Consider the following 23,129-nt stretch of genomic DNA (forward strand, 5'->3'; position numbering starts at 1 on the left):
AATCTTTGAAGTGGTTCAGTTTCTTCAGGCAGCATTCAACAGCCTGGTTATAGTTACAGAGATGAACATCACTTAATTTGAACAGTACCCCACTGTAGTACTCTTGCTTGGAAAAACCCATGGACGGAGGAGCCTGATGGGCTGCAGTCCATGGGGTCGCTAAGAGTAGGACACGACTGAACAACTTCACTTTCACTTTTCACTTTCACACATTGGAGAAGGAAATGGCAACCCACTCCAGTGTTGCCTGGAGAATCCCAGGGACAGGGGAGCCTGGTGGGCTGCCGTCTGTGGGGTCGCACAGAGAATCGGACATGACTGAAGTGACTTAGCAGCAGCAGAGTTTTTTCCAGACAGGTGTGATGGATAAAAAGTACATGATAATAGCAAATGATGAATGAAGTGACCGATTATGAAATCAAAGTATGAAGAACTAGAGATGAGAGGCATGATAGATAGGATATATTGAGTTCAAACCATAATGAATGATTTATTGTTTTATATCACTAAGTCTGGAGTGGTTTAATACTCAGTAGTAATAACTGAAACCAATAAGTATAAATTGTTAAGTAGAGAATAAATACTCAAACTGTGGCTATTATTAATTTTGAAGTTGCATCTGAATTTTTGCCTTAATTTAAAGGAAGGACTTTAAATCATTATCATTGTCAATCCTTTATCATCTTGATTTCACTCTTTGATTTTCTATCTCATTTTATCCTAATGTTATTTCATAGAGGTGATAACTTCTTTTATGAATAACAGTTTCTAAAAATGTTCTATGTGTTAATTTTAAAGGGTGGAAAATATGCTAGATTTTCTTGTTGTTCAGTCACTCAGTTGTGTTCAATTCTTTGTGACCCCATGGCCTGCAGCATGCCAGGCTTCCCTGTCCTTCACTATCTCCTGGAGTTTTCTCAGGCTCATATCCTGAGTCAGTGATGCCATCCAACCATCTCGTCCTCTGTTGCCCCCTTCTCTTGCCTTCAATCTTTCCCAGCATCAGAGCCTTTTCCACTGAGTCAGCTCTTTGCATCAGGTGGCTAAAGTATTGAAGCTTCAGCTTCAGCATCAGTCCTTCCAGTACTCAGGGTTGATTTCCTTCAGAATTGACTGGTTTGATCTCTATACTGTCCAAGGGACTTTTAAAGAGTCTTCTCCAGCACCACAGTTCGAAAGAATCAATTCTTTGGTGCTCAGCCTTCTTTATGGTCCAGGTCTCACATCCGTACATGATTATTGGAAAAGCCATAGCTTTGACTCTATGGACCTTTGTTAGCAAAGTGATATCTCTGCTTTTTAAACATGTCTAGGTTTGTCATAGTTTCTTTCAAGGAGCAAGCGTCTTTTAATCTCATGGCTGCAGTCACCATCTGCAGTGTTTTTGGAGCCCAAGAAAATAAAATCTGCCGCTGTTTACATTTTTTTCCCTGTTTGCCATAAAGTGATGGGACCAGATGCAATGATCTTAGTTTTTTGAATGTTGAATTTTAAACCAGCTTTCTCACTTTCTTTCACCTTCATCAAGAACCTCTTTAGTTTTTCTTTGCTTTCTGCTGTTCAAGTAGTGTCATCTGCATATCTAAGGTTGTTGATATTTCTCCCTGGCAATCTTGATTCCAGCTTGTGATTCGTCCAGCTCGGCATTTTGCATGATGTACTCTGCATATAAGTTAAATAAGCAGGATGACAATATACAGTCTTGACGTACTCCTTTCCCAGTTTTGCACCAGTCCATTGTTATACGTCCAGTTCTAACTGATGCTTCTTGATCTTCATACAGATTTCTCAGGATGCAGGTAAGGTGATCTATTATTCTCATCTCTTTAAGAATTTTCCGCAGTTTGTTGTGATCCACACAGTCAAAGGCTTTAATGTAGTCAATGAAGCAGATGTTTTTCTGGAATTCTTTTGCTTTTTCTGTGATCCAGCTGATGCTGGCAATTTGAGCTTTGGTTCCTCTGCCTTTTCTAAGTCCAGGTTTCATAATATTCTTTAGTTAGTTCATGTATTCATTCACCTTTTTCAGGCTCAACATTCCAGAAGCTCAGAGCTCAGTTCTCAGGAGCCATTCAAGAGCTTATCCTGCAAACAGGCCTAGGATTTGCAGGATTTGAGCAACGAGGGCTGCCGAATTAACCCTTTTCTTCACAACTCTAACCAGACTGATCAGAAAAACAATGAAAGAAGACAAATAACTAATACTAGGAATGTAAATATAATTCACTGCAGATGTGTTAAAGACCTAAAAAGGACAATAAAGGAGTATTATGAATAACTTTATGACAATAAATTTAGCAACTTAGATAAAATGTGTAAATTACTTCAAGGCTACAAGCTACTGAATATTTTATATCTTTTTTAAAAATTTATTTGTGGTTAAAAACCTGTGGAAAAAACTAGGTGGCTAGTTTTCTCAGCTGACTTTATTAATAAATTTTACCAACCATTTGAGGAAGAAATCATATTAATTCTATATAAACTCTTTCAGACTATGTAAAAAGAGGGAATACTTCTCCATTCTTTTGATGGGGGTAGCAATTTTAAATTAATACTAAAAGAGAAAGACATTATAGGAAAATTACACCAGTATCCCTTTTGAACCCAGAGCAGATATCTTCCACAAAATTTAGGGAATCAGTCTTATATAAAAATAATTATATACATTATGTAATTTATCTCAGCAGTATATCAAAGTATTGAAAAAAAATCATGTAATTCACCATAAAATTAAACAAAACCATATGATCATCTCAATAAATGCAATAAAAGTCCATGCAGCAGGCCTGAAAGTACTGTGTGCACCTGGCTATCGGTGAGATAGCTGATACTTCGGGTCTAAGAGCCGAGACTCGCTGAACACCAGTAAAAACCCTGTGTGGATTGACAGCCGATGTGAACCCAGTAAATGGTTTGAATTTGTGAATATCTGTATAAGAGATTGTAAAATATCTTATGTTGTTTTTAAATATAAGGTTAAAAGAAATTAAAATTTTCAGATCACCAAAAAAAAAAAAAGACTTGACAAAATTTGTCACCCATTCTGATAAATAAAACAAAAAGAGAAGGGAACTTCTTCAACTTGATAGAGGGAATCTACAATAACTTACAGTTAAAATTACTTAAAATTTAAAAACTGACAGCTTTTGCTCTAAGCTTGAGCACATCACCATAGATATTCATAATTGTATGGGTAACCAATGCAATAATGCAATTTTTGAAAAAAAATATAAAGACTGTAAAAGAAGTAAAAGAATCTCATTCGCAGAATACAGAATCTCAAAAAAATGCTATTAGAACCATTAATGAGTTAGCAGAATATAAGGTCTAAATATAAAAACCAATTGTATTTTTCTACCAGTAGTGAATAATTTAAAATTTAAAATGTCATTTGTAATAGTAACCAAATATGTAGTAATCTAGGATACATTTATCAAAATATATGCAAACCTGGATACTGGAAATCCCTAATCTGCCAAAAATCAAAACCAAATAGATATACCCATGTTCATGGATTGAAAGTATTGTCAGATAGTTATTGACAGATTATTATTATCCATTCTCTGAAATTCTGATCTATTGATTCAATTTAATCCTAATCAAAATGCCAATAGACTTCAAGAATTAAAAATCTGATTTTCAAATTTATTTGGAAATATAAACAACAAACTTAGAACAGCCAAAACAGTTTCGAAAAGGAAGAACAAAGTTGAAGGAGTTTTATCATCTGATTCAAAACTCAATACCAGGACAACCTGGTATTGTCATAAAGGTGGACATACAAGTCATAAATCAGCAGAGTCTAGAAATAGACTCCAGTGTAGGTGGTCAATTGATTATTGCCAAAATTACCAAGATACCTCAGAGGGGAAAAGGATAATCTTTTTCAACAAATATTGCTGGGACAATCAGATATACAATACTATAAACTATGACCATATCATATTCAGAAATTAAGTAGAAATGGATCTATGACTTAAAAAATTTAAGAGCTAAATTCTATATATATAGCTTATAAAATAAGCAAGATAAGCTTGGTAAACTTGAGTTATGAATAGATTTCTCAGGATATATGTATGAACCATAAATGAAAAGGGGGTTAAATTGGGCTTTGTGAAAATTCAAACATTGCTAAGAAAATGAAAACACAAAATTATAAGTTGAGGGAAAATATTTGCAATACATTGATAAAATGTACTGAGAAAACTTTAGGAACTCTCAGAACTCAATGATGTGAAACAACCTTGTGAAAATGGGCAAAAGAGTTGAACACTTAACCAAAGAGATACAGATAGGAAATAAGCATGTGTAATGACGTGCTTAGTAAAGATGTGGTTAGTACGATGTGTGTGCTCGGTTGCTCAGTCATGACCAACTCTGCGACCCCACGGACTGTAGCCCACGAGGCTCCTCTGTCCATGGGATTCTCCTGGTAAGAATACTGGAATGGATTGCCATTTCCTCCTCCCGGGGATCTTCCTGACCCAGGGATATTCCCTGCGACCCAGGTATCAAACCTGCATCTCCTGTGTCTCCTACACTGCAGGTGGATTCTTTACAGCAGAGCCACAGGGGAAGCCTGCTTAGTAATGCCGTTAATAATTAATTTGAAAACAATACGGAGATACCATTACATACCTATTAGAATGCAAAAGGATGAAAATTGACAATGCTAAGTGCTGACAAGTGTGTTAAATAATTGGAACTCACAAATTTGAGAGTGTGAACTGGTACAGCCATTTTAGGAAGCCGTTTGGCAGTTATTTAAGAACTTAAGCGTATACTTAGCATATATAGCAGTTGTACTTATGGATGTTTACTCAAGAGAAATGAAAACATAACATGCAAAGCTAGAAATAACTCAAATGTCCATTAATTGGTATATGGAGAAATAAAATGTAGTATCTTTCCATACAATGAAAATACTGCTCGGCAGTAAATGGAATGTTATTATAAATGCAACCACATGAATGAATCTCAAAGCTTTATGCTGAGTGAAGGATAGAAACAAAAAGCTATCTTCTGTATGATTCCATCTATATGAAATTCTAGACAAGACAAACTATAGTGAAAGAAAACAGATCAGTGGCTGAGTGGGGCCAGGACTTGGAGGGTAGGGATTGGTTTTGTAAAGGAACGTGTAGGGTACTAGAAATGTGTAGTGTCACAAATGATAGTTGTGCTGTCATGTGGTGTCATGGTGTATATGTTTGTCAGAATTCATTTAAGTATACGCTTACAGCCGGTGGTGATTATTGTAATTCATATAGTTTGTTATGTCTCAATAATACTTATTTTTAAAAACGGACAAGCTAAAGTGAAAAATGATGCAGAGATGGTAAAGATAAACGGATGGTTAAAGATAAAAGAACATGAATTCAGTGATAGTCCATGAAATGTGAAATTCCATGAAGTAGACTTTTTCAATTATAGTATGACAAAACTAGAACAACAAAATTTAAAATTTATAAATTACTTGGTAATGTAAAATCTATCTCGTGAAGCGATTAGCAAGAAAAAGGGAATACAAACCACAGAAACAGGAATTTAAAAAGTAATGAAACTGTCATCTCAATAGAATTGTGGAATGCTACCAAAGATGCTCTAAGGATTGTATTTAAAATGATGTTATTAGTACAAAGGTTGACAGATCAATGGAAGAGAATAAACAAACATCTTATGAGCTTCATATGATGAGCTTCCCCAGGGTTTCATTTTCAAAATCCTTTCTTCTAGACTATAATTCTTTCTTCTGTTTTTAATTTTTGCTTATCTTTTTCCATTTATTAGTGTCCTCACAGTTTACCTTGATTGCCACTACATTTCTGGTACTGAGAAAACAGAAAAGTTAGCATTTGCTCTGTATTGATGTAATGGGAATTCAAGGTTATTAGGTATGACTGTCTTCAGAGAAAGAAGACAAAAGTAAGTTTCTGAACAGATTATCATTGATTTTCCTTGTGTGAGGCAATCTAGGATTGAACTTTGGGTCTTCTTTTTTAAGTAATTTCTGAATTTTTTTCTATTTTTAAATTTTCTGTTTTCTTACTGTTTTATGGATATATTGCTTCTAGAAACAGAACATGTGAAAATAAACCTTTAAGAAGATATTTTTTTTTAATTTGATTAGGAAAGATTTTTGGAGGATATGGCTTCAGAATTTATCCTTAAGGAATAGGTAGAATTTGGAAATATATTTTAGGTGAGCAGAAGAGTCTTAAAGATGGTAAAATATTGGCTGTGTGGTGGAATACATTTTTCCATCTTTTCACATATATTAGATATTCTAACTACTTTGAAACATGAGGGTTTTCAATAATTGAACTTTAGTCTTCACTGGTTCCGTCATTTCTGGGAGAATTCTTTGACTTCAATCTTTTATCACTGTGGTTTTACCCATTCTGTGTTTGAATGCATCTCTCACTCAAAATTTTAGTTCTAACATCTGCAGTTGTTTTTCATCTCATATTTTTTGGAATTTCTTAATATTAATTCTACTCATTTTAAATTATTTTGTTGATGCTGTTTGTTTTTCTTCCATGTTAATTTTTCTCTTTTATTGGATTTGGTGGACTTCTCCTCGATTCTGCTGCTTTCCCTCAGTGTTCTCAGTTGTTCGTCATCTTTGTGTTTGAGAATTTTTCTCCTGCCTGTTGGTTGTTTTCAACATAGCGTGCTTCTGCTGTTGGTGAGGATTGTACCTACCTGAGACATGAAGCCGTATCTCTGTCTGTTCAGCTGTTTTGTTCTCTGGGTGAAAGTCACCATGTAACACAGCTGGAGGAGGGGAACAGAGCTGCCCTCCCAACTCCTCAGTTGGTCATCCTCAGGCTTATCCCTTCTTTTCGTGCTCCTTGCCTCAGCTTATGGCCTCTCCAGAGCCAGCCTTTTCTCTGGACAAGTCTTTTCCTACAGGCTGTGGTTTTCTCTGGTAGTTTCTTAATGGATTTCTTAATGGATCTAATCCTGCCTGTTTTTCATCCTTGGGGGATTTCTCAAAATATTTATTTTATTACTAGTAACATTCCTTTTTGATTTCTAGCATTATTTTCTGTTTATTTCTTATTTTAAATAATTTTGAATGGAGAAAGTTATTAATACAAGTATGTGCTTAGTCATTTGATTTAACTTGATAATATTTAATACTTAAAAGCCTTTTCACTGATATGTTTAGACTAATTGCACAGTAACCCTAGAGCTATAAACCTTTGGTTTTTGAATTTAATTATGAAGCAAGATAAATGACCTGTGTGTTTTCTATTAGAGAACATGAAATACTTTAACCATAGCTCTTCTAGCAATTTCACTGATATCTCTTAATTAGGTTAGAGTATGGATCATTTTGCCAGAGGAAAGTAGCATTTGAGATTTGAGCAGTTAATTCACTTTTAAAAAGTCATTAACATGTTCCCCATGTTAGTTAACTCATTTGATATGAATTTATTCTCAAGATTGCTGGTCTAAGACTGGGAGAATAAGCAGGAAAACGCTCCCCAAAGGCCCTAGAATGGTGTCAAAGTGCTGGAGTAAAAAGTGAAATATTCTTCCCAGTATTGCATATTGTGAAACAGTCAACATGATTTTATCTTCACAGAACTAAACTGTGTTTAGTTGACACTCTGTTATTGTGTCGTCTTCTCCTAGCTTGATGCTGTTACAAGCAATCTTCAGAAAATCAGGGAAACTAAAAGTGATGATATAACTGCTGCTAACACTAAGAACCCAGAGAAGAACATGCGGGTAATTAAAAACAAACCAAGGGATCCGCAGTCAGCAACTGAAGATCCAGAAAATGATGTTATTGTGGAGGAGGACAAGCAAGAAAAGGCAAATAAAAAGGTTATGAAAACAGCGCTCCAGGTGACTGCACAAGAGATGGAGCCAGAAGCTCCTGAGAAGGGAGATGCGGCACCTCAGAAAAGACGGACTAAGCCACAGCCAGGTGTGACTCATGACAAAAGTGAAAAGGCCAAGGAGGAAGGAGAAAAGAATACTTTAGATGAGGAACAACTGATGCAAGTATACCAGCTCCAAGTGGCTGAAGAAATGGCAAAGGAGATTAAGAAGAAAATCCGAAAGAAACTCAAGGAGCAGTTGTCTTACTTTCCCTTAGATTCTTCATTGCATGATGACAAATTGAGTGGTGAAAAAAGAAAAAAGAAAAAAAAGAAAGTTCCCACCTTGTCTAAATCTGAAACAAGGTATGTTACATTGATAAATATATAATGTCCTCTTTAAAAAACACTATTTTCAGCTTTTGAGTGATACCTGGAGTTTTGTTACTAAGTCCAAGCTTATAGTGCTTGCCTCATAAAAGGCCAGTAATTTTGAGAGACCAGTTGTTGGGGCAATGAATGGCAACTTTATTCAGAAAGCCAGCAAATTCAGAAGATGCTTCATGCCCCAGATAACCATCTTGCCTGAGATAGAATTCAAGCTCCTTCTGAGGAGGAGGGAGTACTAAATACTAAAGGGAGAGGGAGTCAAGTCAAACACTTTCTGGTTCCCATAAACCTCCAGAGAGGATCTGTTCATTTCTTTCTCCCTGCAGTCATTCACAGGTGGACCTGGTAAGGATGTTTCCTGCAAGTTAAACAAAGGTATTTTAGCTTAATTTTCATCACTTGGGGAGCAGTGTTTCCAGAGATGGGCCATTATGTATAATTTAAGCACACAGGCAACATCCTTTTAGTGATTAACTTGTAATAGAATACAAAAGGTTCTTCCTGTTACAATTCCCCCTGTTGGTGTCCATACCACAGTCTTGTGGGATAAGGGACAAAGACCATTCTGCTGAATGGAAGTGACAAATTTCCTTAGACTCTTCAGTCAGCCCTTTTTGAAGTCTTTAGTCAGTCCTGTTTGAACCAGATGAAACCTCTCACCACTTTGTTATCTAATTCATAATAACTTGTGGTTTTGGTTTTAGTTCCCAATACATATATCAAATTTCTATGCTATTTATTTGGACAAAACTGAACAAATTGGTTGCCCCTTCTCCAGCTGTAATGGAATCACCATCTACTTCTGTTGGATAGGCAGACCCGTTGGAGGCAAACTCGTGAATAGTGTAGTACAGAAGTTTTAGTACAGTTAGCAACTCCAGGTCTTTAGCACTTTTAGAGTCTCCTACCTGGGCAGACACCTGGAATGGCCTACCATACAGTATTTTAAAGGTGCTTAATTTAAGCCTGCTTCTGGGAGCCATTGATCCATAGCAGGGCAACTGGCAAGGCCTTATGCGAAGTTAAATGTCTCTTGGCATTAGTATTTTAGTGACATTTATTGTTTTTCCTATTGATTGTGGTCTCCAGGATGAATAGTTTTAATGCTTATCCAAATCAGGATGATTTCCCCAAGGAGGGCTTTCAGAGACTTTCTGTTCATGGAATACGCTTCCACCCACCCTGAAAAAGTATCCACAGCAACACTATCAGGTTACCTGAGATTTCTTGGAATTGCGATATTTAAGTGAAGTCTCTTTTTCAGTGCAGGGTGAGGCAGGTTCCTCTGTGTTGATTCAATGCCTCAAGTCCAAGAGAACCCTTGGGCCTCTTCATTCAGAGTGTCCCTCTCTGCCACATAAGAGGCTCTCATCTTTTGCTGCTGTTCTTCTTTTTCAGCCTAGAGCAGTTTCTGTTTTCCAAAGTTCTTCCTCCTTACAGTAAGTGCATCATTCCTTCCCCAGTGGGGACTTACCTCTCATCCAGTTACTCACCTTCTAGGAATCCAGTGCCTCTGCCAAAAAAGTTTTCATTTTGCATCTTTCTTCTGTTTTTCCCTGTTAAATAGTTTAAAAAAGCAACATCTACCAATTAAGAAATGTTCATTCCAAATGTCCCATCTAATTTTTATAACTTTCTCCTGATACCTGAGGCACTTTGCCCCAAAAAGTCACATCTGCCATTCTAATATTTTCAGGGGTCTCAGGATCTGCATTAGTATGATGTCTGTAGGTATGATAAATCCTTTCCAAAAATTCAGAGAGGTCTTCATTTGTTTTGCTGAATTTCCTGAATATTGTTCAAACCCTTTTGCTTTGGTTTCCCTTTTCAAAGCCCTGCCAAGATGCACTAACAAGTCGTGCTCTACTAAGGGCCTTCTTCCCTCGCTGGGACCCTATTGGTTCAGCTGTGGGTGCTGTCAAGTGGGCTTCATGTATAGAGGATCCTCCCTATGAGAAGGGTTCCAATCTTATGACGGTTGGGATCTTTCCAATTAAACAAGTCTGAGAAACCCAGCCAGCTGTTTGTTTGCATTTAGGCTCCCTACAAGATAACGGCATCGGAGAAGGCAATGGCACCCTACTCTAGTACTCTTGCCTGGAAAATCCCATGGATGGAGCAACCTGGTGGGCTGCAGTCAGACACAACTGAGCGACTTCCCTTTCACTTTTCACTTTCATGCATTGGAGAAGGAAATGGCAACCCACTCCAGTGTTCTTGCCTGGAGAACCCCAGGGACGGGGGAGCCTGGTGGGCTGCTGTCTATGGGGTCGCACAGAGTCGGACACGACTGAAGCGACTTAGCAGCAGCAGCAGCAAGATAACGGCATAAGGGAAATTACCCTGTTCCCTTAGTAGCTTCTGGCTCAATCGGGTGCCCTGTCTGGTCTTAAATGGCAATATCAGAACAAGTCCCTCTCCTCCAGAAACTAACACAGGATTTTCTAACTGATCCCTGTAAGGAGGGGAAGTCCTGAGCCCCAGTGTCAGAAGTTGGGAATGGGTAGGAATGGAAAATGGTGGGAAGGATGGATGTATTGGCATAGTGGCCAGATTGGCTGGGTCAGTTAAGGTTTGAGGAATTAAGGTTTGAAGCAACATATCCTCACTTTCATTCCCTTCCTTTTTCTTCTTTTCTGATAATAGTACAGATGCTTGCATATAAAGGATTATCATTCTTCCCTAATTTTTCACAAAATACCTGTAGAGTCATTCAAAATCCTCTGTGAAATAGCAATTTATCATTAAAAGGATACCTTTTTGCTTTAGCATCAACCAACTGGGATTACAACATGCATTTGAATAGAAATCTGATTAATGCTATGACAGATAGTTTAAGACAACACTGAAATTGAGTAATATCATTTACCAGGATATGCCAGAATGTTAGGAACTCTATATAATTTATAGAATATGAATATTAATAACATTTGCCCATGTGATTGGAGAGGGAAATGGCAACCCACTCCAGTATTCTTGCCTGGAAAATCCCATGGGTGGAGGAGCCTGTAGGCTACAGTCCATGGGGTCGCAAAGAGTTGTACACAACTGAGCAACTTCACTTCACTTCTTAACCCATGCGATACAGTCTAAGAAGTGTTAAGTGTTATTTATTTAATAATGCTTCCCATGCAATTGAACATACCAGATAAGCCCAATTAGTTCTATATTCCTCTCTGAGATGGAGAGAAATAATTTGAGATGTTCCAGAGACCCTCTGAAAAACTCCAAAGTTAGCCAGAGGTTAGATGAACTCCACTTAAAACATGATCTTTTTGGAAGTTTGTTAAAAAAGATCAAAAGTTAACCAATGATGATTAAAGATCTCAATGGCAAATACAGATCACTTAAACAAACTCATAATTACCGAAAGTAATTCAATATTTTAATAAAACTTTTTATCCTCTTAGAGAAAGAAATTCAGATTTTTACCACTTTACCTTTAAGATTTCTTAATTAAGTTCAGTCTTACCTTAGAACTTGGTTGTTTCAAGTTATGAAAATCTGGAGAGACTATTCTAGATAGACATTTCCAAAACATTATTCCCATAGAGTTTACTCCAGAACTCCTTACTTCATTTACTTATATTTACTTAAAGCTTTGTCCCATTATTTTATTTTCTGATAAACTTTGTAACAGGAATAGGGTATTTTTGATTTCTGGTGAACCTAAAGTTACAACGAAAGTATTGTAAACTTAATGTGGATGACTCTAAAGACATGTCTATATAAAAACAAGTTTAAGCTAACTTTTCGTACCAGATATTATTTCCATACTAAGTATTTTCTAGATCATGTGAACCTGAAACTCATTCCGGCCAGTTTCATTGTATTTGAGTATTTGTGTAAGCACTTAATTTCCATTAGGCCAATTAAATAGTGCCCCTTTACAGATTAATTTTGGCAGTGCCACACATCTATAACACATGTGCAATCACACAAACACAGGGACCTCATAGTTCCCATTCCAAACTTTTAGCCCTGAATCTGATACAACAATGTAAAACCCAGTTGTAAAAGAGAATAGATTCACATTGGGTTTCTAGCAGACAGAACAAATCAAGGTCAGCTGTCTACATGGTGAAACCATTTTACTAATATTTATGGAAAAGACACTTCTGTTTCTATGTGTAGTTTTTGGTGATTTTAGGAACCAAGTACAACTTCTTTTTCCTTGGACTATCCCACTCTTGGACAGGAACAGATTTTTTTTTTCCTGTTTATTTTCCCAATTTCATATCAGTAAAAGTTTTAACTATCACAAACTGATATGGCTACAAATGGAGAAGCTAAAGCACACAAGATGAAACAAAAAACCCAAAGAATAAACAGAAAATCCTAAATAAACCCTCAGGTTTGGTCCTGGGAGTTTCACATGTACTAACAACATAATAAATGACCAAAAATTACCTAATTAACATAACAAGAATAGCAGTATGTGGTGCACAGGGTCCCAAGATGAAGATCTTAAGAGCAACCGTGGCCACACATTGTTACAGTACGATATCATTTTCCTTTCACCCATGGGTTCAGAGCTGTAATAGGATCCCTTACGCAAAATGCACTTCAGAGGACTTTGTTTAGGGATAGATGAAACATTCCTTCTTTTCCAAGACAAACAAAACACAAACAAATGCTAGCATCCAAAGAAACCAAAAAACCAATTCACAGATCAGGTAGAAGGCCTACAGTTCTTTCCTCTCCCCAGTGGAATACCCCACAAAATAAATTGACTTATTCCTGAGGGAAAAAAAGCCCAAAGGTGGGAAGGAAATGAAGTTCCTGGCTGTGCACACTGGAGCGACTTACCCTACCATGTGGAGCCCGTCAGCTCCCAAATGTTGGTTCCTTGCTCCAGTTGCCAGGTATTGGGGCAGCCAGTGCCACTGAAGGGAGTTTTGGAGATCAGATCCTCAGGACAGGTGGTCTCGGCAGCTACGAGGCTCCTGGCTGGCTTCACCAAAATTTGTTCCCAAGCTTAAGCTTGTACTGCTCACTGCACGACAGGCCAATAATTGGTAGACAAGTTGTTGGGGCAAGGAATAATTGCTTTATTTGGAAAACCAGCAAACTGAGAAAACAGTTGACTCGTACCCTGCAAAGAACCATCTTGCCTGAATTAAAATTCAGGCTCCTTTTATACTAAAAGGGGAGGGAGTAAAATCAAACACTTCCTGGTTCCCATCAGCCTCCAGAGGGGGTGTGTTAACTTCTTTCTCCCTGCAGTCACTCACAAATGGACCTGGTCAAGATGTTTCCATGAGCTAAACAAAGGTATTTTAGCTTAATGCTCATTGCTTTGGAAGCAGGATTCCCAGAGTCGGGCCATTATGTCTAATTTAAGCTCTCAGGCAGCATCCTTTAGTGATTAACATGTAATGGAATACAAAAGGTTCTTCCCTATTGCAGTTTCAGAAAGAAAATGTTTAGTCCTCCTTTTGGACATGTGTACTGTGCATGCTCAATTGCTCAGTCATGTCCGAGTCTTAGAGACCCCATGGACTCTAGTCTGCCAGGCTCCTCTGTCCATGGAATTTCCCAGGCAAGAATACTGGAGTGGGTTGCCATTTCCTACTCCAGGAGATCTTCCTGACCCTGGAATTGAATCTGCATCTCTGGCATCTTCTACATTGGCAGACGGATTCTTTACTACTGTGCCACCTGGGAAGCCTCTTTTGGACACATGGGCAGTACAATAATAACAGCTAACCTTTATGTGGCCCCTTCTTATGTGCTTAATGCTTTACAAGGAATATGTGCTTTTCCCCTTATGACAACTCTGTCAAGAATAGTACTATCATCCTATTTTGCATAATTACATCCTTTATTTAGTTATAAATACTTGTTTAGATATATAAAAACAACATTTTCCCCTTATTTTACAAATAATATTTATTCACTGTAGAACATACAGACACAAAAAGGAAAACATAAGTAATCCACCCATCCAGAGATAATCCCTGTTAGCAATTTGGTATTCCTTTAGCCTTTTTTTATATACAGTACTTACATGTATATGCTTACATACACAATGTGAACTTCGGTGAGTAGATTCTTATTTATTGTCTCTCCTTGGGGTAAACAAGGTAAAAACTATCTTTTAACTTCTGTAAGTTTGTTTTTTGTAATCTACATCTGGATAAACAACTTGAGATGGAAACAGTCTGTATTTGACTATTCTCTGATATTCAGGGTCAGTTTCCTTCAACGTCCTCATCTAAAAATAGTTCCCCTCTTATTAAAAGCTAGACAACCAGTTGTAACGAAGAGAGGGCAAACAGAGTTGCTAACAGGCACATGCATTAAAAGTTACCCCAGACTTTAACAGCTCAGAACAACAAAATATATTGTCTCCCAGTTTCTATGGCTCAGGAATCTGAGTGGCGTAGTGGGTGTCTCTAACTCAGGGCCTCTCACAGGCTACAATCAGGATGTCAGCCGGGCTGTAGTCATCTCAAGGCTTGGCTAGGGGAGGATCTGCCAAGTGACATGCCAGTTGGAAGATATGGATGATCCACTGCTAAACTCACTCACGTGGCCATTAGCAGGTTTCAGATCCTGACTGGCTTTTGGCCAAAGACGTCAGGTCCTTACCACGTGAACCTCTTTACATGGGCTACTCAGCAAGGGCTCTGAAAGAGAAAAAGTGAGACCAAAGTCACAGTCCTTTGGGAACCTAATCATAGAAGTGGTACCAATTACTTTTATCATAATCTGTCTATAAGAAGTAAGTCACTTGGTCTAGTCCACAATAAAGAGAAAGGATTACACAAAGATATGAGTATCAGGGAGCTTCCCTGGTGGCTCAGTGGTAAAGAATCCACCTCCCAATGCAGGAGGCGCAGGTTTGATCCCTGGATTGGGAAGATCCTCTGGAGGAGGAAATGGCAACCCACTCCAGTATTCTTGCCTGAAAAATCCCATGCACAGAGGAGCCTGGTGCGCGACAGTCCATGGGGTCACAAAGAGTCAGACATGCTTTGGTGACTAAACAACAACATGAGTATTAGGAGGCCTGGATCATTGGAGGCCACCTTAAAGACTGCTTACCACAGTACACCATAAATCTTATTTCTTCACACAGTTACCGTATCTGTTATGAACTGTAAGTCATACTCTTAGTAAGATCAGTTTATGAATTTTAAACAAAACCATGCTTTACATGACAAAGACATGCAAAGGGTAACTGTTCTCTTTAAATAACAGTATTTGATGATATGATAGAATAACATGACTTTCTAGAATGACTGCTTTGAAATATTTCTTTACTCTTTATTTCTCACCCCCTTTTTGAAATATGACTAAATATATTGGAAGTCAATTTTTTATTAGATGCAGATTCCTTTTTTAGTTGGTAAGTCACAAACATTAATAGGCTGATTTCTCCTTACAACTCAGTGTGCTTCTAGGCTGCTACCCTTTACCATTTAGTATTAATAGTTCATGTGATGCAGATTTTAATTTTAATGTTAGTCTTCTGAAAACACAGTGGCACATAAGCCACTGGAAAACATAAGCAATTAATTTTTACCTGGAAATCAAAAGTTGGATATCTGAAGCCTCTTGAAAACAAAACAAACAAAATTAGAACACTTTTTTTTTTTTTGCTTTTAAATAATCTAGAGATTTGTTCATTATTCATTTACTTGGCAGTAGAGTAAGGATGATTTTATCAGTCCCAAGTAAAAACAGATCCATTGATCATAAAATACAATTCGTTTTCCCCAGGAGTTTAGAGATGAGTTTAATTTGGCTCATGGGATATATAACATCACCAAGGGTAAATTAGTACACATAATACTTAGTTTGACAGCTAACCAGTTTAGTGTGTAAGAAAATATATGTATCTCCCAGCAGAAAATAATACTGATTTTAGGATTATCCTTGCCTCTAGTTGCTGTTAACTTTGCTGCAGGGTAATAATAATAATGGTACATTTCCAGTGGCTTGAACTTGGATTATATTTGCAGTACATCGATCATCTCTGATGACCCAGTTGAAGGTGAACAAAAGAAAGAATCTCCAGTTGGAGCAGTTACTTCAGATACTCATCAAGATGATGAAGTGAGCTCAAAGGAACAAAATGTAGCAGACAACATGCAAGATGACTCAAAATCCAAACTGAAAAAAAAGAAAAAGAAGGCTAAAACAGGTTTGTTATCCAAATTAAATGAAAAATGTGTGCCTTGGTAGGCATAATTTGATTCAGGGACTTTAGTCCTTAAAACTAAAGAAAATCTAGTCCCGAATGGTATAATTGAAAAAATAATCCAATACAGAATATTTGATACTTAGATTTGTCTAGATTGTAACATTCATTTATTTATAACTGTGGGTCTCTGTGATGAGTTTGTCTTACTTGAGTCATCATTAGTAATGTAGTTGCTATTGTGACACAGATTTCTTCTGTATGTTATTGCCCCTAAATAATTAAGACAGCATTGAAAACTGTAAATGGGCAACAGCCAATAAACATTTCAGATGTTTAAGTTGCATCCCTCTGTCAAACTTGCTATTTTCACGGTTTCTCTTAATTCAGCTTCTTCCTGCCCACTTTTTATTTCACCTCTTGCTTTCTACATTCCTTTCTGCTCATTTCTTTTATCTTATTTTTCATTACTTATTCTTGACTTTTTTCTGCTTCTTACATTTTCTTTTTTTTTTCTTTTCAATTTCCATTTATTTGGCCAAAAATTGTGATTAAAAAATGGGCAATATTAGATTTTATGGTGCTTATTCATGCTGTTTATGGTGTTTTGTGGCTCCAGTAATTAATTTTTTAAAAAGAAAAGTGTACGTATTATGTGTATGCTACTTAGTTAACTTTCACAAACTGGACATGTCTATAAAGTCATCATCCAAATCAAGAACCAGATCATTAGCACTCAGAAGCCCCCCACTAATTCCCTTCTAGTTCATTGTCCTACAGGAGTGAGTACTATTTTAACATCTAACACAAAGTTAATTTTCCCTGTTTTTCTATTTTAAGATAAATGTTTAGAATTATAAATACTCTGCTCTTTGCTTGTGGCTTTTTTTGCTCCAGATTATCTTGTGTGAGGTTTATACTGTTATTGCATGCACTTGAGCTTATGCATCATGAGTCCTGTTTTTGTACTTAGATATCCATTGTGTGAATATACCACAATTAATTACCTCTTCTTATTGATTAACATTTGAGGTGTTGCTAGTATTAAACGATTATAAGTAAAGCTATAATGAACATTCTGGTCACATTTTTTAATCAGCATGTGTATACATTTTTTGTTATTGTTAGACATAGAGTAGAGTAGAGTTTCTATGCCATAGAGTATATATATTTTTCACTTTAACAGATACTTCTCGTTTTCCACACTTGGGTTATCAGTAGATACTAGCCATATTTGAGTTTCCATTGCTCTACATCTTCACTAACATTTATATTGTCAGTATTCTAAAATTTTAGTCATTCTTATAAGTGTTTGGTGATTATTCCATTTTGACGGATTTGATTTCCATGGTAACTAATGCAGTTGAGCATCTTATTCATGTTTATTGCCTACTTGGATTCCTTCATGGTAAGTTTGTTCAAGTCTTTTGTATAATTTTTTAAGAAATGGAATTGTCTGCCTTTTTCTAATTGTGAATGTTTTATATAACTAGATAACAATTTTTCATATATATATATAAGAATATATTTAACATATATATGTATATCACAAATATCTTCTCTCTCTGGATTTTATTTCTCCTACTGGTATTGATATCTTTTGTAAAACAAAATTTAAGGATTTTATATAGCCCAATGTATTCCATGTTTTTCCCTTTGATTTTAAGTGCTGTGATATAAGAAATCTTTCCCAAGTCCTGAAGGTGTTTCTCTATATATAATTTTCAAAAAGACTTTTGTTTCAGTTTTCACTTTTAGATTTGCAGTTTACTTGGAATAGACTTATATGTATGGGGATAGGTAGTGGTCCAGACCCATTATTTTCTCATGTATGCATATGTACTTGACCTAATACCATTTGCTGAAGAGAGCATCTTTGCCCCTGCATTTCAGTGTCACTTTTATCATGAATAAGGTGGCTGTGTAAGTTGATCAGTTTCACTAATCTCCATTCTTAGATGGTTTACGCTAACATCACTATTATGTCTTAGCTACAATAGCTTTATAATAGATGTTGCTGTTAATAATGATAGTTTTATTGCTTCTTTTTTAATTCTTATGTCTTATTCCTTATTTTTACCTTGATACACTGCCTAGAATTTTGATTATAGTGTTAAATAGAAGTGGTAATAACAAATACTCTTCTCTAGCTGCCATCCTTAGGGGAAAGCATCCATTATTTTACCATTGAGTGAGACTTTGTTACAGACTTTTTTGTGAATACCCTTATTGGATTATTCCTAATTGGGTAATAGTTTTTTTTTTCTTTTAACCATTCATAGATATTGAATTTTATCAAATGCTTTTTCTGCATCTGTTAAAATAATCATATTAATTTTTACCCTTTTTTCTATTAATGTGATAATTTGATTATTAAGTGATCTTTGTATTCCTGGCAGAGATGGTGTATTAGCTTTTTTTTTTTTTTTTTTTTAATGTATTACTGGATTTAATTTGCTGATACTTTGTTAAGAATTTTTGTACCTGTGTTCACGAGAGAGATTTGTTTGTACTTCTCTGTTGTTGAAATACCCGGAATTAACATCAAAGTTTTGGTGGTCTTAAAAATAATTGGGAAATATTTCCTTTTTCAGTTCTCTGTATTTGTATAAACTGGTGTTATTTCTTCCTTAAATGTTTGGAAGAATTTGCTAATAAACGTTCTTAGGCCACGATTTTCTTTCTGGGAAGAATTTTAAATCAGATTTAGTTTCTTTAATAAATATCAGATTCTTCATATTTTCTATTTCTTCTGTCAGCTTTGATAGACTGTATTTTTTGAGGAATTTGTCCATTTAATATGGATTTTCAGATTTTGTATGTCTATGGCATCTGAAAGGGTACCCCTTGATACTGGTAATTGGATTTCCCTTGATTTCTTCATCAATCTCAGCATTTTCAATTTATAAATATTTTTAAAGGGCCAACCTTTAGCTTTTGTTTTTATTCTATCATAGATTTGTATATAATTTTAGTGATTTCTTCTGTCTATATTATTTCCTTTTATAAGTTTCTTTGGGTTTGATTTGCTGTTGATTTCTAACTTTATAAGGAAGATTTTATAAGATTTAAGTCATCCTTTGCTTCTAATTGGAGAAGGAAATGGCAATCCACTCCAGTACTATTGCCTGGAAAATCCCATGGACAGAGGAGCTTGGTAGGCTACAGTCCATGGGGTCGCAAAGAGTCGGACACGACTGAGCGACTTCACTTCACTTTCACTTTGCTTCTAATAATATTAAATGACCATCTAAGCACTACTTTCAGAGAAGGCAATGGCACCTCACTCCAGTACTCTTGCCTGGAAAATCCCATGGGCGGAGAAGCCTGGGAGGCTGTAGTCCATGGGGTCACTAAGAGTTGTACTCGACTGGGCGACTTCACTTTGAATTTTCAGTTTCACGCATTGGAGAAGGAAATGGCAACCCACTCCAATATTCTTGCCTAGAGAATCTCAGGGACGGAGAAGCCCAGTGGGAGGCCGTCTATGGGGTTGCACAGAGTCAGACACGACTGAAGTGACTTAGCAGCAGCAGCAGCAAGCACTACTTTATCTGCATCCCACAAATTTTTGATATGTTCTATATCATTCCATAAAAGTATTTCTTAATTTCCATTTAAATTTCTTAATTTCCATTTAAATTTCTCCTTTGATCACTCATTATTTAGAAGTGTTTTGTTTAGAAGTGTTTTGTTTAGTTTCAGGCAGCAGTTTCTAGTTATCTTTTTGTTTTGGGTTTTATCTTCCATTGTTGTCAGAGAACATATTGTGAATTATTTCAGTCTCTTGAATTTATTTAGGCTGTCTTATGACCACCTTGGGATGAGTTTGGTAAATATGCCACGTGCACGTGAAAAGAATGTGAATTCTGATGTCACTGGGTATGGTGGTGTCCTATGTATGTCAGATCAAGTTTATTGTATTCTCATCTTCCTGATTTTTTTTTTTTTTGGTCTGCTTATTCTATCAGCTATTCGATGAGTATTAAAGTTTCTAGTATTCTTTTGCATTTCTGTTTTTGTTTGTGTCATTTTTCTCTTTGCATATTTTGGAGCTTTGTTGTTGAATATATACATGCTTAGGATTGCTTTATCTTCCTATCCAATTGACACTTTTGTCATTGTCATAGTCCATTCAAGCTGCTACAACAAAATACCATGACTGGATGCCTTAAATTATAAATACTTATAACTCATGGTTCTGGAGGCTGGGAAGTCCAAGATCAGGGTGCTTGCAGATTCAATGTGGAAGGGGCAAGAGGTTTTTCTGGGTTCTGTTTTATAAGGGCACTAGTCCCATTCATGAAGGCTCTACCCTCATAATCTAATCATCTTCCAAAGGCCCAACCTCTTAATACTATCACATTGAAGGTTAGGATTTCAGCATGTGAATTTGGGGGAGACATAAGCATTCAGTCTATAGTAATCAATATACAGTGTCCTTTTTAATCTCTAATGGTTCATTCTCCATCACGGTTTGAGTTTGCATAGAACACTGTTACCTTTCCTCATTTCTCCATCGTCTTCCACACACAGTGTGCCCCTAAGTGGTGCCAACCTGGTTGAAGGGGACAGCCTTTAAACCTCTGCTTGGTCCACGGTCTCCAGGTCTAGGTGGGGCCAGACAGTACTCTTATTCTTCTGCCTCCGCGTCCCCGAGGCTCCCTGCCTGTGCTGCTTTGCACAGCCTTTGTTTGAGCCACTTTGTGTCCATGTACCTTTCTTTTTTGCCTTCACTGGTTTTCTTCCCCTACTCCGGCACATGTGGGATCTCAGCCCTCAGGCAGTGACCTCCTTAGGGACAGGTCCCCAGAAAATGTGAAGTGTTCTTGTGCCCCACTCCCGGGTATCTTCTTGTTTATGATCTGTGTCCTTATGTTCATCATCTCACTGTTAGTTTTTCTGTACCATCTAAGTGTTTTATGTTCCTTATTCTCCTTGGCTTCTTTTGAGTTGTTGAGGTCACTTTTAAAGATTTGCTTCTTCTATTAACTTATTAATTATACATTCTTCTACTATTTTTTTTTTTTTTGCTCATGCTCTGAGAGCAGTAAGTTTATTCTTGATTTATGGTCTAATACAAACTAACTCTCTAACAGAATATACTTCTCCAATATACTATTCTAAAACAGTAGAATAGTTTGACTCCATTTGAATCTTGTCAGGTAGTTTCTCTGCATCTGTCTCCCTCCTGCCTTCTAGTTTCTCATCATGTATCTTAGGGCTGCATGTATTTTAAATTTCACAGATTTTACAATTACCATTTTGTACAGTTGATATTAATTTATATTCATTCCCAAATTTCCTTTTTTTTTTTTTTCATTTTTTATCTGTGCTAAGAATTCAGTTTATTCTTTCTTTCAGTGCAGGCCAGCTAATTTACTCAGATTTTGTTGTGTTAAAAATGCCTTTACCTTCATTTTTGAAGCATGTTTGTTAATATATAATTTTAGGTTGCAGGAAGTTGTATTAATACACTTGTCTTCTGGGCTCCATCATTTTTTAATCCCAACTTTAATCTTATTTCTGTGCCTTTGAAGGGTCTGTTGTCTTTTTCCCCCTTTGCCTGCTCTTTAGATTTTCTGTTTATCTTTGGTTCAGTATTTTATCATGCTGTGCCTAAGTATAGCTTTGTTGGAAGCTACCCTGCTTAGAGTTTACTGATTGATATCATTTATCACTTGTGGATATCACTGACCTAGAGCCAGACATCCTGGAATGTGAAGTCAAGTGGGCCTTAGAAAGCATCACTACGAACAAAGCTAGTGGAGGTGATGGAATTTCAGTTGAGCTTTCCAAATCCTGAAAGATGATGCTGTGAAAGTGCTGCACTCAATATGCCAGCAAATTTGGAAAACTCAGCAGTGGCCACAGGACTGGAAAAGGTCAGTTTTCATTCCAATCCCAAGGAATGGCAATGCCAAAGAATGCTCAAACTACCACACAATTGCACTCATCTCACATGCTAGTAAAGTAATGCTCAAAATTCTCCAAGCCAGGCTTCAGCAATATGTGAACCGTGAACTTCCTGATGTTCAAGCTGGTTTTAGAAAAGGCAGAGGAACCAGAGAACATCTGCTGGATCATGGAAAAAGCAAGAGAGTTCCAGAAAAGCATGTATTTCTGCTTTATTGACTGTGCCAAAGCCTTTGACTGTGTGGATCACAATAAACTGTGGAAAATTCTGAAAGGTGGGAATACAAGACCACCTGATCTGCCTCTTGAGAAATTTGTATGCAGGTCAGGAAGCAACAGTTAGAACTGGACATGGAAAAACAGACTGGTTCCAAATAGGAAAAGGAGTTCGTCAAGGCTGTATGTTGTCACCCTGTTTATTTAACTTCTATGCAGAGTACATCATGAGAAACGCTGGACTGGAAGAAACACAAGCTGGAATCAAGATTGCCAGGAGGAATATCAATAACCTCAGATATGCAGATGACACCACCCTTATGGCAGAAAGTGAAGAGGAAGTCAAAAGCGTCTTGATGAAAGTGAAAGAGGAGAGTGAAAAAGTTGGCTTAAAGCTCAACATTCAGAAAACGAAGATCATGGCATCCAGTCCCATCACTTCATGGGAAATAGATGGGGAAACAGTGGAATCAGTGAGAGACTTTATTTTTCTGGGCTCCAAAATCACTGCAGATGGTGACTGCAGCCATGAAATTAAAAGACACTTACTCCTTGGAAGGAAAGTTATGACCAACCTAGATAGTATATTCAAAAGCAGAGACATTACTTTGCCAACAAAGGTT

At 36.8% G+C, this 23,129-nt stretch overlaps 1 protein-coding gene across 1 annotated transcript in view; it reads left to right on the plus strand.

Annotated features, from left to right (window-relative positions):
• AHI1 (Abelson helper integration site 1) overlaps nt 1-23,129 on the plus strand; it is a 218,121-nt gene that overhangs the window by 12,365 nt on the left and 182,627 nt on the right. Inside the window, exons 5-6 of the mRNA XM_010844305.1 lie at nt 7,645-8,201; nt 16,196-16,377. Coding sequence (XP_010842607.1) covers nt 7,645-8,201; nt 16,196-16,377 — 739 coding nt within the window. The remainder of the gene's footprint in view (nt 1-7,644; nt 8,202-16,195; nt 16,378-23,129) is intronic.

This window comes from Bison bison, unplaced genomic scaffold (assembly GCF_000754665.1).
Source record: "Bison bison bison isolate TAMUID 2011002044 unplaced genomic scaffold, Bison_UMD1.0 scf7180017864198, whole genome shotgun sequence".
Lineage (NCBI taxonomy): Eukaryota > Metazoa > Chordata > Mammalia > Artiodactyla > Bovidae > Bison > Bison bison.